This window comes from Apodemus sylvaticus, chromosome 23 (assembly GCF_947179515.1).
Source record: "Apodemus sylvaticus chromosome 23, mApoSyl1.1, whole genome shotgun sequence".
NCBI classification, from domain to species: domain Eukaryota; kingdom Metazoa; phylum Chordata; class Mammalia; order Rodentia; family Muridae; genus Apodemus; species Apodemus sylvaticus.
In genome coordinates, this window is record NC_067494.1 from 37,830,952 (window position 1) to 37,847,965 (window position 17,014).

The following is a 17,014-nucleotide window of genomic DNA, read 5'->3' on the forward strand; positions in this document are numbered from 1 at the left end:
ACGGTGAGTCCTGATGGCTGAGGACAACACCTACAGATTGCATTGAACATGGAAACGTCAAACTAGCGCCGACATAAAACCCTTACCTCTGTGTTTCAGCATCTGTGATACAGAAAGGTACTCTGCACACTACTAAAAAAAGGAAATTTATGAGCACCAAGCCAACCATAAATTCTTTGACCTATTATGGGTGTACTGCCTGCAAGATATTCTAGGGCAATGGTGGCACAAAGCTTATGTAGTATCCAACCAATAACTGGCTTGACTGAAGGCAAAACTCCCAAGATGGAATGCATTTTCAACACTGCTTGGGTGACCAAGAATCAGAGCCTAGATTGCCCAGGGACCAAATATTAGTGGTCTTAAACCAAGACTATAAATAGAAAAACCTAGTGATAAAATGACTTCTGATGACATTTTGCTATGTTCACAGATCAGTGCCTTGCTCAGCCACCATCAGAGTAACTTCCTCCTGCCACAGATGAGAACAAATACAAAGAATCTCCCTACACACACACACAGAGAGAGAGAGAGAGAGAGAGAGAGAGAGAGAGAGAGAGAGAGAGAGAGAGAGAGAGAGAGAAGTAGGCAGACCTTGAAACATTCAGCTCTAATTGGGATGTCTCCATCAAATTCCTTTCCTCAGAGCTCAGGAAAATCTACAGAAGAGAGGAGGCAAAAAGAGTAGAAGAGCCAGAGGGGTGGAGAACACAAGAAAACAAGGCCCTCTCACAGAGACTGTAGCAGCATGCCCAGAGTCTGACTGGTCTATACCAGGTCTCCTGTGTATATATCATGACTTCCAGTTTAGTGACTTTCATGTGATTCCTGAGTGTGGTAGTGAAGGGGTCTGACTTTTGTGCCTTCTCTTGGGCTCTTTTCCTTCTCTTGGTTTGTGTTGTCCAACTTCTATATGGTAGTTTTTGTTTTCTCTTATTCTATTATTATTTTGTTGTATTTTATCATGATCTCTTAGAAGACAAATGAAAGACAGAAAGGAAGACGATCTGGGTGGTATGGGAGTTGGAGAGGGAGAGGAAACCATAGTCAGGATATATTTTCAATAAAAGCAAAATATACTGGGGGGGGAGAAAGAGGGGAGAGAGAGAGAGAAAGAGAGAGAGGGAGGGAGGGAGGGAAAGGGAGGGAAGAAGGGGGAGAGAGAGAGAGAGAGAGAGAGAGAGAGAGAGAGAGAGAGAGAGAGAGAGAGAGAATCAGATAAAAGCAAAACTCAAATTCAGCAGCATAAATTTAAGGTCTGTACCTCTGTGCCTGAAATCTTGGACTCACTCATGAGCTTACCGGTTCTAGAGGGCCTGGGCAACCGCCATTTCTCCACTTCTCTGTCCTCAGCACACAGAGCTTAGCTTGACTCAGTCTCAGGGTCTTGACTCTGCCCACTCTGTCTTACAGTCTTGGCATTTCCTATGTCCTTGGGCCTCCACTCCACTGCAACTAAAGCTATCATTTCCCTAATGACCTCTCAGCGTGACCCTGGCACACACTGCAGGCCTTAGCCAATTTCATGACTCCCCAGTCTTGCATCTCTTATGCCTTCAAACTTACTACTAGGTGGGTGATTCTTACCCAGCGCCAGGTTCAGTCACTGTTTTGAGACGCAGCTGTGGACCACAGCATCTATGGGCTGACCCTGAGGAAACACTTCCAAGCTATCACCCAAAAGGTGCTCATCCACTGATCTCTGATTTGTTGTAGCTGACTCTGTAGGCCCAGATGGTCAGGGTCCACTGTCCTAGTGAAATGCATGTGGTTTTACCTCACTGGAACCACAGCTTTTTGACATTCATGGCTGTTTCCTCAGCTCCAGCATGACCAGCGGTCACAATTCTTAGCCAAGATATCACAACAATGACCCATCGTCTAGTTATTAATTACATTCTTGCCATCTTCTAAAACCTTGTGAGCAATGTGTCCACAGTTCACATTTCTCTCAGCAGCATCTTCTAAGCTCCAGTGAGATTCGTTAAGCTCGGAGCACTCAATGGCATTTTTAGCCTGGTGTCCCCAAAATAATACTTACAACAACATCAATAAAACAATAAAAACTCATATCAGAGCCTGTTCTGACCTTTCTTACCCCAAAATATGCTTGCATCTTAGCTTTCTCCACATTCTAATCTTTTTTTTTCCAGACAGACATATTCCTGTTCTTACTCTCTCAGGGCATAGCAGTGTGCCAGTATCTTTAGAGTTTGTGAGGCCTTTCATGCCTTTGCTTCCTAGTTGTTGCCTTATGAGCTTGGCCTTCCTTAAGTGACTTGTGGGGACACTGGCCTCTTTGGTGCAAGGGACAATGGAAAGAAAATGGATTGGCCCCGTAGAAGTGCTTCAGGCAGACAAAGGAAAGAGCAGACTTTGAACAGAAGAAAGGGCTATTTACTTCAACTGTCTTTCATGTTTCGGATGGTGGGGACTCTTACTGTGAAGAGACATCAGAATTCCACCCCTGTACTTGGCCCAAAAGAAAGGACACGGTCACTGGAAGAACAAATGTCCCAAACAATTGGCGGCAGTGCTGTGATCTGGGTCTTCTCCACCTTAGTCTCCAAAAATAAAACAAACCTAAAATCAGCTCCCTGCACAAAGCTTGGCTTTGAGAACTCGCCGCGGTACCCAAGGTTAAAAGATTTTTAGTAAGCAGAAAGCCAGTAAAATAGTTTTGAACTTCCGTGGCAACAAGGAGCTAACCCACATTTCTTGGACAGCCGGTGTAGGCCCAGGCGCTGTAGGAATTCATTCTGAGATCGAGTGGTTCTCTGTGCACATGGCCTGGAACAGGTTTTCACTGGTCAATCCTTTGTGGGCACTTATGATCTGATCCAAATCATCTGTCTGTCATGGAAGCCTGGGGCTGAGCTACATATATAATGATATGTTCTAGCCTGTCTCAACTCCTTCCCATGTTCCAAAGCCGAGGTTCCTCTATAAAGGCTCCTGAGTAACACCTGTGTAATGGTTGGAATGATCCAAGGTCAGTAGGAGATAGATCTTCGCAATATATATATGTTTATAAACAGAAATAAATAAGAAAGGAAAAGCTGCTAATTTATCTTTCTATTTGGCCTTGTGGATTCTCTAATCAGAGTATAATATTTCCAGGCTATACCATCTCAGAAGTTCACACAACAGCTCAGTTACACATATAACATGCAGTTCTTTAGGTCCCAAGTTGGTTAACCAAGAATGAATGGGAGAAGTGTGTATTTATAATCCGCTACAGAGAGGGGAGTGTCACAGGAGGGCACAGATGTGTGGCCCGTCCTGGGGTCCTGGCTTTACCATGTGGGCGCTGTGGAACCGGGGCAGGCTGTTTAGCTAAAGCCTCTCTTACTGTGTAGGCAAAATGTCCATAAATGCAGTATCACTCACTCATGGTTCTGTGAGAATAGAGATTATAGCCTGCCAAGCGTCTGCTCAGTGTCTGAGGGAAACTGTAGCTGCTAAGAAGTTTGCCACTATTGGTATTCTCTTCATATCACCGGAGAAGTGAGCAGAATGGGTATAATGTATTTATACCACAGAGCAAACAGGGACACTGGACTTTCTTGGTCTTTTTCTCATGATCTAATAAATGGTTTTAGAGATGGCCGTTGAGAGGAGGCAAAGCCTTGATTTTGAGTCTTAGAATTGAAACTTTGGTATGTGTGATGTGACCTAGGTTTTCAAGAGTATTCCTTCACCAGGGAAAGTGGACCCCAGGCTCCTTGGGTGCTAAATCTCTGTGGCAGCCTTCCGGGGGGTGGGGGTGGGGCACGGGCTTGAGCTTGTTACTTTGACCATGGTTCCTTCCCAAGTAGTGGGGCGGTGGGTAGCAGTGTGATCTGCGTCCATCAGCCGTATACCTCTGTCTCTACACTGGGCATAATGGCATCAAACAAAGAGACTCTGTGCTAGTTCCAGGATGGAGATTCTGCATAGTGACAATTGTGAGCTATAAGAACATTTATCCCTGGAAAGACAGAGACTGCAAAAGGTCATTTAGAAAATGTGCTATCTCCCCAGTAAATAGCTGCTATTATTCCCCAGGTTCTATTCTGCTGTTGTTACTGTCAGAACAATCCTGAATAAATGTAACAGAGACAAAAAAATTAAAAAAAAAAACAAACTTCTTTTTTTATAAGATTTTCCAATGTAAAATGTACTGCTTTAAAGCAATAAAATTATAAAATTATTTTTATGGTATGCTATTAATAAGGCTGAGATTGGCTATTGTAAATCATTTTCACCCATAGATTCTTTTTCTTAAAGCTTCTATTCTGCATGTTATCTATCTCAGAACTTTATTACTAGTTTGTCATCTGACCCGTGACTAGACATCTTTGTGACTGCTGTAATTACAGTTATTAATCCTTACTGACGCATTCTCCAATGATTATCTTGATGGTGAGCTAGTATTCTATGGAATACTCAATGGCACCAAAATAAAATGGGATACAGCTGGTTGTGGTGGCACATGCTTTTAATACAAATGGTACAACTGCCTCTCGCTCCTTGGTGTGTACACACACATACACACACACACACACACACACACACACATAGACAGGCAGACACACAAACACAGAGACAGACAGACAGACACACACATAGAAAGACAGACAGACACACAGACACACACACAAACACACACACACAACATACACACACACACACACATACATACACACACACACACACACACACACACACACACAGGCATTCCATCCATGTACAGGAATGCACTTGGCAGGCAGAGACGAGTAGATCTCTGTGGTTTGAGGCCAGTCTGGTCTACATATTGAGGTCCCATCTCAAAGCAAAAATAAAAACAAAAAGTAAAATGAGAGAGATCATTAGAGAGCGATATTGCAGAGCTTCAAGCCATGGTGTAACAGAGGCCCAAGCTAACACAAACCTTATAGCTCCCTCTCTTCTCAGTCCACCTACATACGTATATGTTAAAGACAGACAAACAAACAAACACTCCGCTACTCCAGCTACTATGAAAAGGTAATGAAAAGCAATGGATTTGAGACAAGCTTCAGAAAGACTCCTTGGGGGACTTCCCGGGCTATGTTTAATTTGAGAACTGAGATCAATAAAGGGAGCTCTTAAAATATATATTTTATTTACATCTTTTCTTATATGAGGAGAACAGTCACCAAAGCTTGTATGTGTAATAAATCAAGGCGCTGCACGGGTTAGGGCTGCCACCTTCCCATAGGACAAGAATAAGGCCTAGTGGGGCACAGCAGTCTTTTGAGGTCATCTAATGAAGTGGGGCGCCTACATAGACTTAGGAGAGGCAAACATGGCCCCAGCCACCCCTGCCCAATCGATTGTTGATTTCTATAGCTGGGAGGGGTGATCAATTCGAGCAGTAGCCAGAGCTCCAGTGTGAGGGAGAGTGCAAGTAAATAATTTCTCAAAGTAAACGGATTAAATTAAATGCATTTTTCATTCATTAAGAAAGGGAGCAGGCCCCTCTTTGTTTTATTAATATATTTAAGCAGAGTATGGATTTTTGTCTTTCTTGGCCTTCTTGCCTTGCTCCCACTGGCCCTTGCTGTCTTTTTATTTGAATTATCTGTTTATTATATTAGGTTAGGAACCCAAAGGCCATTTTGCACGGGGCACACTATAAATACCCATTAGCACTGTTATCTATTATTGAGCTGATGAAGAGAGACAATTATGAAGGAATTAGATTATCTCAGCTTTTCTATAATCTATTTTATTGTATTCTGAAGATTACATATGCAGTTAAGAAAATGAACCCAATCTCCCAGTTGGTGCTTCCCTCAGAGCCGTCTACGCGGAGGTGATCTTAAGAGAACTAAAATGTGTAAGCCGATATATTCATGTCAGCGGCCTGCCTCCCCCGCCCATTCGCACACACACCTATTTCATTCATCATCTTGACACTTTGCACAAGCAAACTGTCCTGAGTTCTTTTTTTCAAGAGTTCTTCTCACAAATTGGGTGTGATGTAGAATTAATCACAGCCGTTAGCTGGGAGTCGGTAGACTCTTAACCACCACAGGGCCTTTATACTATCAGCTCAGGGCTTCCTCCAGGTGGCATCACAGCTTTCTCACCAGCTCTAATCTCTTCCCTCACCCCACACGGCCACTGATCTTGTCTCTGTTCAACCCAGAGATGGCGATTCATCTGTGGTAAAAATAGCTCTTCAATGCAGAACGACTTTTACTTTTTTATTTTCACTTCTTTCAAGCTATCTGCCATTAGACTTATGAGTATTTTTCCTCCTTAGGTCATTTGTATCTTCCTACTTACTCTCTGGCTTTTTATTTTAAATTATCATCACCACCATCACCATCACCATCATGATTGTGCATGTGCTGAGTGTTTGTACATATGAATACAGATGCCTAAGTATGTGTGAAGGTCAGAGGATGATCTTAGGTCAGGTTTTCACCCTTCAGTTTGGTTGGTCTCTGGTTGTCGGTCTTGTTGTAGGACCATGAAAGGCAGTCTGATTCCTGGTTGAGCTAAGGCTAGAAACCCTAGTGACCCTAAAGGGACAAAAGGAGTTTTGCCCTGCTCCTGGGTACCAGGCTCCTGCAATGAGGCCACAGCCCTCCATAGATTCGTGGCCATCAGTCACGTAAGGGCACACCCCAAGCCCCTCCACAGGTGGAGGACATGACTGGTCACATAGCCTCAAGACAGATCTTCATTTTAATGAGGTACCTAAAGGCCTGGGGGACTTAGCCAATAAACTCCCCTTTCCAGACAGACACTCCTCCCTGCAAAAGGTATTTAACCTCAGGCCTGCACTGAAAAGGTGGGGTGTCGTTTTACTTGTCTACTTTCCACCATGACAATAAATGCCTTAAAACCATGGACTGCCTCTCTTTGTTGGGATCTGCCGTGCAGAACAATGGAGAAGGCCTTCACTTAAAGAGCTCCTCTCTAATCTCCCATAGAAGGCCTCTCTACACTCCTAGCCATGGCCACCAAGCCAAGCTCAAGCAAGCCACAACAGACAAGCCAAGGATACCCCCCTGTACCCCACCAGCCTCTTTTTCCCCATGGGCTCTGGGCTAGATCCAGCCCGAGGGCACCCCTTCCATTCTCAGCTCTACCTGGGTGTTTGAGAACCTGAGAACCAGATGGCCCTGGCTCTGTCTGCCTGTCCCTCTACTCAGACTGTGCCACCCACCCCCAGAGCAGTGTCCCCCAGCTTGCCCATAGCCTGACACCTGCCCAGCAACAGCCTGGGGTAAGCACAGTCAAAGCTTCCTCATCCTGCCTCCCTGAGCAGCCGACCCCTGTGGCAGAGCAGACAGAGATCCACTAACCCTACAACTACATACTCCTGCCTGGCTTGAACTTCCAAGGAATCTGCCATCTCCAACTACCATGTCACAGGGGGAACAATGGGATTGCAGACACACGCGACAAGGATTGGCTTTCTGGAGCCCTGGGAGCTCCAACTCAAGCCCTCATACTTGTGTGGCAAGCTGTCCCCTGAATCATTTCCCCAACATGTTTTAGATCTTGAAATCTGAGACAGAAAAATATTTTAAAATGTCTGCTTCAAATAGACAGTGCTTCTTTATAGCAGCCAAAGAAACTACCTCTATCTTTTTGCTTAGGAGACTGCCTTTCCCTGGAAGGACTTTAGAATTACATAGCAAAGGAGAAGGGCAAAGAAGCTACTGTGTAGCTGAGTGCTGTGATTTATACCTGGAATCTTAGCAGTTAAGAGGCAGACGCAAGATGACTGCTGGATGCTTGGGGCCGGCCTGGGCCATGTAGTGAGTTCCAGGCCAATCTGGACCACAGTGATAAGCCCTGTCTCCAAAGAAATCAATGGAAGAAGGAAAAAGAGGAAGAGGAGGAGGAGGAAGGAGGAGGAGGAAGGAGGATGAGGAAGGAGGGGAAGGAAGAGGGGAGGAAGGGGGAGGAGAAGAAGGAGGATGAAGGTGGAGGAAGGGGAGGAGGAGGGAGGAGGAGGAAGAAGGAGGAGGAGGAGGATGAAGGAGGAGGGAGGATGAAGGAGGAGGGAGGATGAAGGAGGATGAAAGAGGAGGAAGAGGAAGGAGGAAGAAGAAGGAGGAAGAAGGAGGAAGAAGGAGGGAAGAAGAAGGAGGAAAGAGGAGGGAGAAGAAAGAGGAGGGGGAGGAGGAGAAGGAGGAGGAGGAAGGTGGAGGAAGAGGAAGGGGGAGGAGGAAGAAGGAGGAGGAGGAAGGAGGAAGAGGAAGGAGGAGAAGGACAAGGAGGATGAAGGAGGAGGGAGAATGAAGGAGGAGGGAGGATGAAGGAGGAGGAAGAGGAAGGAGGAGGAAGGAGGAGGAAGGAGAAGGAAGGAGGAGGAAGGAGGAGGAGGGAGGAGAAAGGAGGAGGGAAGAGGAAGGAGGAAGAGGAGGAAGGAGGCGGAAGGAGGAGAAGGAGGAGAAAGGAGGAGGAAGGAGGAGGGAGAAGGAAGGAGGAGGAAGAAGGAGGAAGGAGGAGGAAGAGGAAGAGGAGGGAGGAGGAGGAGGAAGGAGGAAGAGCAGGAGGAGCAGGAGCAGCGGAAGGAGAAGATATTGTGTGTAGTAGCCTGGAGAAAAGCTGCAGCAGCTTCTCTCTGCTGTGCAGTTACAACTTGAGGCTTGAACATAGAAATGTGTATGCCAGATTTTTTCTTTTTTTTTGCATCCAGAGGAGAAAAAATTCTACTTAAATGCAGTTGACAATTTACACTGAAAATTTCAGCTCTGAGTTTCTATGCTACGTTTCTCTCTTCCTGTAATGAACGAGAACAATCTGGAAGCTGTGGCCTAGACCTAAAATTGTGAAGATGCTGTTCGATAAATACACACCACTTTGATCTGCCGCACTTTCAAAATTATATAGATGCTGACAGTTCAGTGGAAGGAATAGTATTTATAGCTCAAAAGCATGTAGGCAGCCCCGACAAATATTAGTTACATAAGCCTGATGATAGCCGTACGTGTGCACACACACACACACACACACACACATGCACACACACACACATGCACACATACATACACATACACATACATACACATACACACCACAGATACACACACATGCACACGTATACACACACATACACATATTTACATACACACACACACACACACACATACACAGCTGCTTCAAAGAGCAGAAACATTTTAAGCCGGTGACTAGGCAGGCCAACCCTTTATAGTCAGAGTTCAGTCTTAAGCAACATTTTTGAACCTAACCTTTGAGTAGCATGAGACTGCCACTTCTTTTATTAGAAAGTATTGAAGTGGAAATCAGAATCGCGTGCTCTGGTGCTGACTCAGTGGCTCACCCGTGCAAACGCGCACTTTATATTGACTAATGAAGAGGATAGGGTGGTTTTAAGGCGCCCACAGTGTGTTCAGAGCAATACGATGCTTTATGAATGTTAATACAAGGAAGGGAGCTTGCTAATAAAGCAGGATAGTGCATAGGAAGGGAGATGGGAAGCAGAGAAGATGTTTTAAGCCAGCTCTGGGCTGGGTCCCTGTGGCAGATGTGAGAGACGTGTCAGCACGAAAGAGCGGCATATAGTAGGTGCCGAATATATGTTGCATGAGTGGGCAAATGAAGGCGAGTCTCACATGTTACACGTCTCTGTGTGAAGCATGATGTGGCTCGGGTGTCATGGAAACTTGGAGGCGGCGAGCCTCCTCCCGATACAGGTGGGCTTTCCTTGGTAGACTGCAAGATTAAGGTGAAAAAGGCCTCACTCTGAGATTCAAACCCACAGTATAGTAGCCATTCTGCTCGCTTTGCTAATCTGGCTGTGAAGGAAAGAAAGGCTTGGGGTCATCAGGGTGGTTCAGTGGGTAAAAGTGTTCGTGCTGTAGGTCTGATGATCCCGGTTTGAGTCCTGGGACCCATGGTGGATACAGATAATCAACTCTCAGCAGCTGTCCTCTGACTGCCACATGCACTGCTCTGGCACCCCGCCCCCATCACAATACAATAATAATAAACAACAGTTAAAAATGAATACAACCACTCTGGAAATCAGTCTGGTGGTTCCTCAGAAAACTGGGCACGTCACTTCCGAAAGATCCTGCTATACCACTCCTGGGCATATACCCAGAAGACTCCCCACCATGTAATAAGGATACATGCTCTACTATGTTCATAGCAGCCATATTTATAATTGCCAGAAGCTGGAAAGAACCCAGGTATCCCTCAACAGAAAAATGGATGCAAAAAATGTGGTATATGTACACAATGGAATACTATTCAGCCATTAGAAACAATGAATTCATGAAATTCTTAGGAAAATGGATGGAGCTGGAGAACATCATACTAAGTGAGGTAACCCAGTCTCAAAAGACCAATCATGGTATGCACTCACTAATAAGTGGATATTAGCCTGGAAAACTGGAATACCCAAAACATAATCCACACATCAAATGAGGTACAAGAAGAACAGAGGAGTGGCCCCTGGTTCTGGAAAGACTCAGTGTAGCAGTATAAGGCAAAACCAAAACAGGGAAGTGGGAAGGGGTGGATGGGAGAACAGGGGGAGGGAAGGGAGCTTATGTGACTTTCGGGGGAGTGGGGGGCCAGAAAAGGGGAAATCACTTGAAATGTAAATAAAAAAATATATCGGGGGGGGGGGAGGATGAGTGGCTAGGGTACCAAAAGGACCTAGATCCAAAATCTAGTTCTACTGTTCGTCTGTCCTCTGAGTTTCATGTCCTCCATTGGTAAAGCAAGGGTATTAGTTATTTTAATCAAGGCAATGTAATCTATTAGTCTTGTTAGCTTTGATATTGGTATTTATTTTGCCCTTTGTAAAATGGAAATATAGATCAATTACTTTAAAAATTGTGTAATTATGAAATATGTACAATGTCCAGCTCTATACTGTCTGGGTAGAAAATCCTCAGTAAGACTAGGTTGATTCTGGTTGTTACTAGCCCCATAGCAATTCTGCATTTCATAGTATTTCTTTCATAATATTCTTCTTCTTTGAGTAAAAAAAAAAAAAACCTCATGTTTCATATGAATTCTTACCTCTTCATTGGATGGAATAGGAATCTCAATCTAAAGAGGTCAATGGAGGCACTGCAGCTAATGTTTCTTTCGTGATAGCTGTCAGGCAGAGCCTCTGGGAGAGCAGAATTCAGGTATGGATTCTCTGGTCAGTAACAGTGGAGCTGAGGCTTAGTTAGATCAAGTGATTGCCTTGCAGGTTTGAGGGTCTGAGGTCAGGTACCCAGAAAAAGCCAGTATGACAGTGTGCGCCTGTGATCCCTGTAAGAAGATGGCTCCCTAGAAGCTTACAGGCCAGCTAGCCTGCTGAGGAGAGATCATGTCTCAGACAAAAAGTAGAGCTATCTGAAAGCTGGTATCTGGGTGTTTACTCTGGCCCTGATGCATGTGTTGGGAGTGTAATCACCCGACTTGAAACTTGAATCTACAGGTGCACTTACAGGAATGTGTGCATTCACATGTACATGTATGTGTACACAAATACACAGCAGGAGAGCGATAACAAGAGTGTGTGTGAGTGTGTGTGTGTGTGTGTCTGTGTGAGAGAGAGAGAGGGGGGGGGGAGATCCTGTAGTGTGTGTACTTGGGTTTCAGGGACATATGGTGTCATGTCTGCAATATTCTGATTCTATAACATATAAAGAACTAGTCAGACCTGGATCTAGATTCTGCCTTTGATTGTCTGTGAATAATCTTGGAAGGTCCCTCTACTCTTTCTAAACATCAAGTTCTGTATCTAGGAGAAAGAACTTTAATTCTTATACTGTGCTGTAGTCTGAGTGTGAAATTTTACTCGCAGGCTCTCGTGTCCTGACAACTGGTCCCCAGCTGTGAAGATCAGCTCCAAGACCAAAGGAAAACAGATGCCCAGCATGTGCCACTTTGGACCTGAGGAAACAGTTAATTTTACTTAGTAGGTAAGACACCAATTTTTGGGTCTTTGGGTCACATTTTTCTCAGTGCTTCACAGAACACAATTCCTGAGTACGTAGCCAATGAAGGAAGGTTCAGTGGCTAAATGAGGTTGGGAAGAATGGGTGGATCAAGACTTCCTAAGATTTGTTTTCTGCAGACCCTGTCTGAAAGGGTTGCAGATAACGTGAGTCTTTTAGAATGCGATGCTGAAGGAGCCATACTTTGAGTGTTATAAGGCCTCACAATTCTTTTTAGCAGATCACATCATACAACCAGCGTCCCATAGAACAGGTACCGTGCTACAGTGTGAATGTAAAATGTCTGCCTCAGGCTCATGTGTTTTTGCACGCTTGGTCCTGAGCTGTTTTAAGAGGTAGTGGGATCTTTGGGAGGTTGGAGCTTCCTAGAGGAGTTGGGTTGGGGGAGGAGCTTAAGGCTTGTGGCTGGGTCCTGCTTCCTGTAGAGCCTCTGCTCCCTGGCCTGCTAGGATATGAGTTCTTACATTCTTCTACTGCCACAGGGCCACTCACCGCCACATTTTCCTTACCATGATGGACTAAATCCTCAAACCACGGTCCAAAGTAAGCCCCCCTTCCCTTGTTTCTCGACAGTCATTTGATCGGAGCAATAAGAAAAAGCAATGACTGTGCACTGGGATCTACTTACTGACTTCAGTATCTTCCTTGGGTCCAGTAGGAACCCATGACCAAGGGCCACAGAGCAGATGCGGGCAGGCCAGAATGAACTCTAAACTTGCCAAGCGCCCTGTTTACTCATGCATTTCCATACCCCGTATTCACTCAGTGTGCTGGCTAGTTTTTTTTTTTTTTTTTTAAACAACATTTTACAAGATAGAGTTCATTTGACCGAGGAAATCTCAATTGTTGTATGTTTTATTAATTTGTGATAGATGTGGGAGGGCCCAGTGCATTGTGGGTGATGCTATCTCTGGACAGGTAGCCCTGGGTGAGCATGCCAGTAATCAGAGTTGCTTCTGCTCCAGGTCCTGCCTCCTGGTTCCCCTGACTTCCTGCCCTGACTTCCTTCCATGGTAAACTATTACATGGAACTCTAAGGTGATACAAATCTTTTCCTCTGCAAGCTGTCTTCAGTCATATTCTTTTGTCGCAGCAATAACAACCTTAAGACACACGTCTAACTTTCCTCTGATGTTGGAAATACCCCATGCTGGTCCTAAGAGGGCTTCGATTCAGAGAATGAAAGTCCAGAGTGTGGCATATTAGCATGATGAGGGCTCTGAGCTGAGGAGAATCAAGACCCCACTGACCTTCATCAACTGCCCTACTTTGTCACTTCTGAGAGGAGGGAAGGGTCTTTCTGGGTAACCCTGCTGTTGACCTAGAGGCTGAATTTTCCAAACTACCAAGTCTCATGGAGAATATGGAGTTGACACCGTTGGCATAACACAGGCGAGCTTTGCTCCAAGTATTTGTTCTTTATGCTCATTTGTCTCCCCTAAAAATCACTTACTATAAAATTGCCCATAGGAGCCAAAGAAAAGGCTATGGAAGCTTCAACCATTTGGCCTGTCTTTGAGTTTTGGACTTTGTATGGTTCCTATCAGCGTACTCATCCATAAATTGGTGTAACTTTTCTTCTGTTAATTACAAAGTATCTTACAGAGTCCATTATCAAACTTTCAGGGCATGGAAAAGAAGAAAGCTCATTTCATCTTGGCAGGGTCAAAGTATGAGATGGTTTCTCATACTGGATAGGACAAAGGAATGGAGAAACCTAGTCCAAGAACATACAAGAAATCACAAAGGGGGATTTGGTGCCATGAGGTAATACCACTGTGAGAAGTATAACAAAGTCTACCAGTAGAGGCTATGGAAGGAAGATGTGGAATTGGATATCTGCAACCACTTAGAGGAGCTAAAGAGGTAAGGGGAAGCCTGCCTGTTAATATGACTAACTGCAGCCCAGTCACATAGCCATTTGCAGCCTGTCCACATTTTGTCGAGATGAGCAATTACATGTCCTGTAATGGCAATGAAGCAATAAAATTTATGTCTTGTCATCTTTAACAAGATTAGACATAACCCCGCTCATAAATGTAACACTGAATGGAGATTTTTAAGAACATAAGTATAGTTAAGGATCCTTGAGTTTATCCCTCATAGTTAATTAAAATCCTCCCCAAGAATCGGCAGAGGAGAGATATAAGGGTGTTGAGCCTTTCACTCCATGGAAGGGTGACCTAATGATTTTTCCATACCTTGCTCAGCCCAGGCAGGCTCTGTGATTCACAACACTTATACCACATAGACTTCAGAAGAGAGGCGAAGGGAGTGACTCCAATTCCTGCTGCAATGCACACGCTCACAGGGTAGTGAAGTACATCTGTCAAAGAGCCTCCAAAGGGTCCGTCCACTGCTAACCTGGAATCATAATGCAGTTTGGTTGACCTTCAGAATGCCTCCCTCTTGGACCCAAAGACATCCTGAGCTGGTCGGTTTCATAGGGTGGGTCAACAAATGTGGGCTGAAAGTTGCTGGGGTATTTAAAGATTTGGGGAGGGGAGAAGGATACATTGGCTAGTTGTGTGCTTGTTCTATAAGCATGAGGACCTCAGTTTATTTCCCAGGACCTGTATAAAACAGTCAAGCACCGTAGCAAGCTTGTAATCCCAGGGTGGGGAAAACAGAGACAGGCAGATCCTTCTAATTCTCTGGCAAGCCGGTCTATCCTAATGGTAAGTCTCAGGCAAATGAAAACCTGTCTCAAAAGATAGGGGACAGAAGGAGTAATCAAGGAGGCCACCTGACATGGACTTCCGGTCTTCCTGTGAACATGTGCTGCACTCATGTACACAGACTCACACACGAGTGCACACACACACACACACACACACACACACACACACACACACACGCAGGAGATACTCTATTCAGAAAGCTTGGGGTAAGCTTTAGAACGTGCAGCTCCCCTCACTAGAAGAATGCTACCAGGCTAGGGGCTGTTCAGGGAAGGCAATGCTTCTCATCTCCTGAGTGGCTCCACATCAACATGGCTTCTCCTTTTAGAGTTCTGGGAGCTCCTGTTAACTGTGAGCATCGTGAAGCCTGCAGGAAGAGCCACCATGACTGCCTTTCCCTCAGCAGCTGATCTAAGGCAAAGGAGAACCTTCAAGGGCACTTAGAGGAGTTGTCTTTTCTTTTCATGGTGAAGCTCCCCCCTCGATTTTCATTTGTTTGTTTGCATGTTTATATACTTATATCATTGTAGTCTAATGGAGGTGATTTGTTTGGAATGAACATAATTTTGAAATAATTTGCCAGTTAAGTGCAACTTGTAAAACTCACCATTTTAGATTACATTTGCTAAAAATAAAACCCTTTGTGCTCACCCGCCCAGGGGCAGTAAAATGTTTTGCCTTTCCTTAGCAATTTTTCTTTAGAAAGATAAAACATATTCTTTGAATAAATAAGATGTTCTTACACAGACTGGCCACTGGGTTCCTCTCCATCTTTTTCCTGGTTCTCCATGTTGGCTTTTCTTGTATTACCTAACTACTACACGGTATTGTCTTCTGACACACAACATCTTTTCCAATGGAATAGCTGCAATTTCTGTTCTCTCTGCTTGCTTACATGACATCTTTCTTCTAGGCCCTGTCTAATCTTTATTTACCAAGGGAAGTCTGCCTGGACCTCTGTGACTGGGAGAAATTACCTTACATACCCTTCCTTCTCATAGGTGAATATTAACATTTCTACCGTGGGTGCTCATGATTTAGTCCTGTTTATCATGACCTCTAAGCTTCCAGATCTTTGGATGTGGGAACCAGTTCTGTCTTTGCTCATTGCTTTATTTGGTGTCTTGCTGACAATCCAGTCTGGAGCTTTCCAAAGCAATTGGTTGAATCAATTGTAATGGGAATATTTAGAGCATTTCAGTAGGCAGAATGTATTAAATAACTCCTACTCCAAAAGTACACATTTACATATGAACAAAGATATGCTAATGAAAAGTTTCTAAGTCATTCATAACCATTTCCCAAGGAGACTCTGTCACCTGCATGGAGGGGTTGGGGGTTAACCCATTAGGGCTTTACTGTGTGCTCACAAAAGTTCAGGTGCATTTATTTCAAAATATTCTATATCCCAGACTTCCTAATAATTCAAATGAACTCTCCTTGAGTTAATCTTAATTAATAAGGCTTAATTACATATTGATATATGGAAATCGAAGAATAACAATAAAAGGTCATTGACCAGAAAGCGCTAGTATGTTAGCCTGTTTAGATTATTTTAAAATAATTAGATAAAATAGATCAACAAATAGAGACTTTATCCACTGATCAAGGTATCTTATTTTTGGTTATTATTATAATTAATAATCAGTGATTTGTTTGATACACATTTTAAAAAGGTATCAATTAAATTCAGAGGAGATTTATGTCTCAAAGCCTGCAGAAACATGTGTAATTTTATTTTTTTGCTCTATTATTTTTCAATAATTTCTTTTTTATTCACTTTACATCCCAATCACTTCTTCCTGCCTCCTCTCCTCCCTGTCCCATCCTTACAAATCCCTCCCCAAATTGTTCTGTCTTCTCCGAGGAGAAGGGGAGCCTCCTCTGGATTCCCCCCAACCCTGGGACATTTAGTCCTAGCAGGACTAGGCACATCCTCTCCCACTGAGGTCAAATCAAGCAGTCTAGGTAGGGGAAAGAGCATCCAATGGCAGAGGAAAATATCAGAAAGTGGAAAGATCTCCTATGCTCATGGATTGGTATTATTAATAGAGTGGAAATGGCCATTTTACCAGAAGCATATGTGTAGTTCTTTCATTTCATAGTTCATGTGCTATATTTTTTGTGAGTGTATGTGGTTATGTGTGTCTGCATATGTGTTGGTATGTGTATGCAGGGATGCACACATATGTGTTTGTGCATGCCTACAGAGGCTAACAGTTGATGTCAGGTGGCTTCCTTGGTATTCTCTATCTTGTATATCTATGTAGAATCTTTAATTTGAATGCACAGCTCACAGATTGGGCTAGTCTGGCTAGCTAGCTGGCTCCAGGATCTCCCATCATTTCTCTATGAGCACTGGGCTTGCAAATG

At 44.2% G+C, this 17,014-nt stretch overlaps 1 protein-coding gene across 1 annotated transcript in view; it reads right to left on the bottom strand.

Moving 5' to 3' along the window:
* Positions 1 to 17,014, bottom strand: part of Nox3 (NADPH oxidase 3) — a 63,267-nt gene that overhangs the window by 18,519 nt on the left and 27,734 nt on the right. Inside the window, exon 10 of the mRNA XM_052169768.1 lies at positions 14,162 to 14,324. Within this exon, the coding sequence (XP_052025728.1) occupies positions 14,162 to 14,324 (163 nt within the window). The remainder of the gene's footprint in view (positions 1 to 14,161; positions 14,325 to 17,014) is intronic.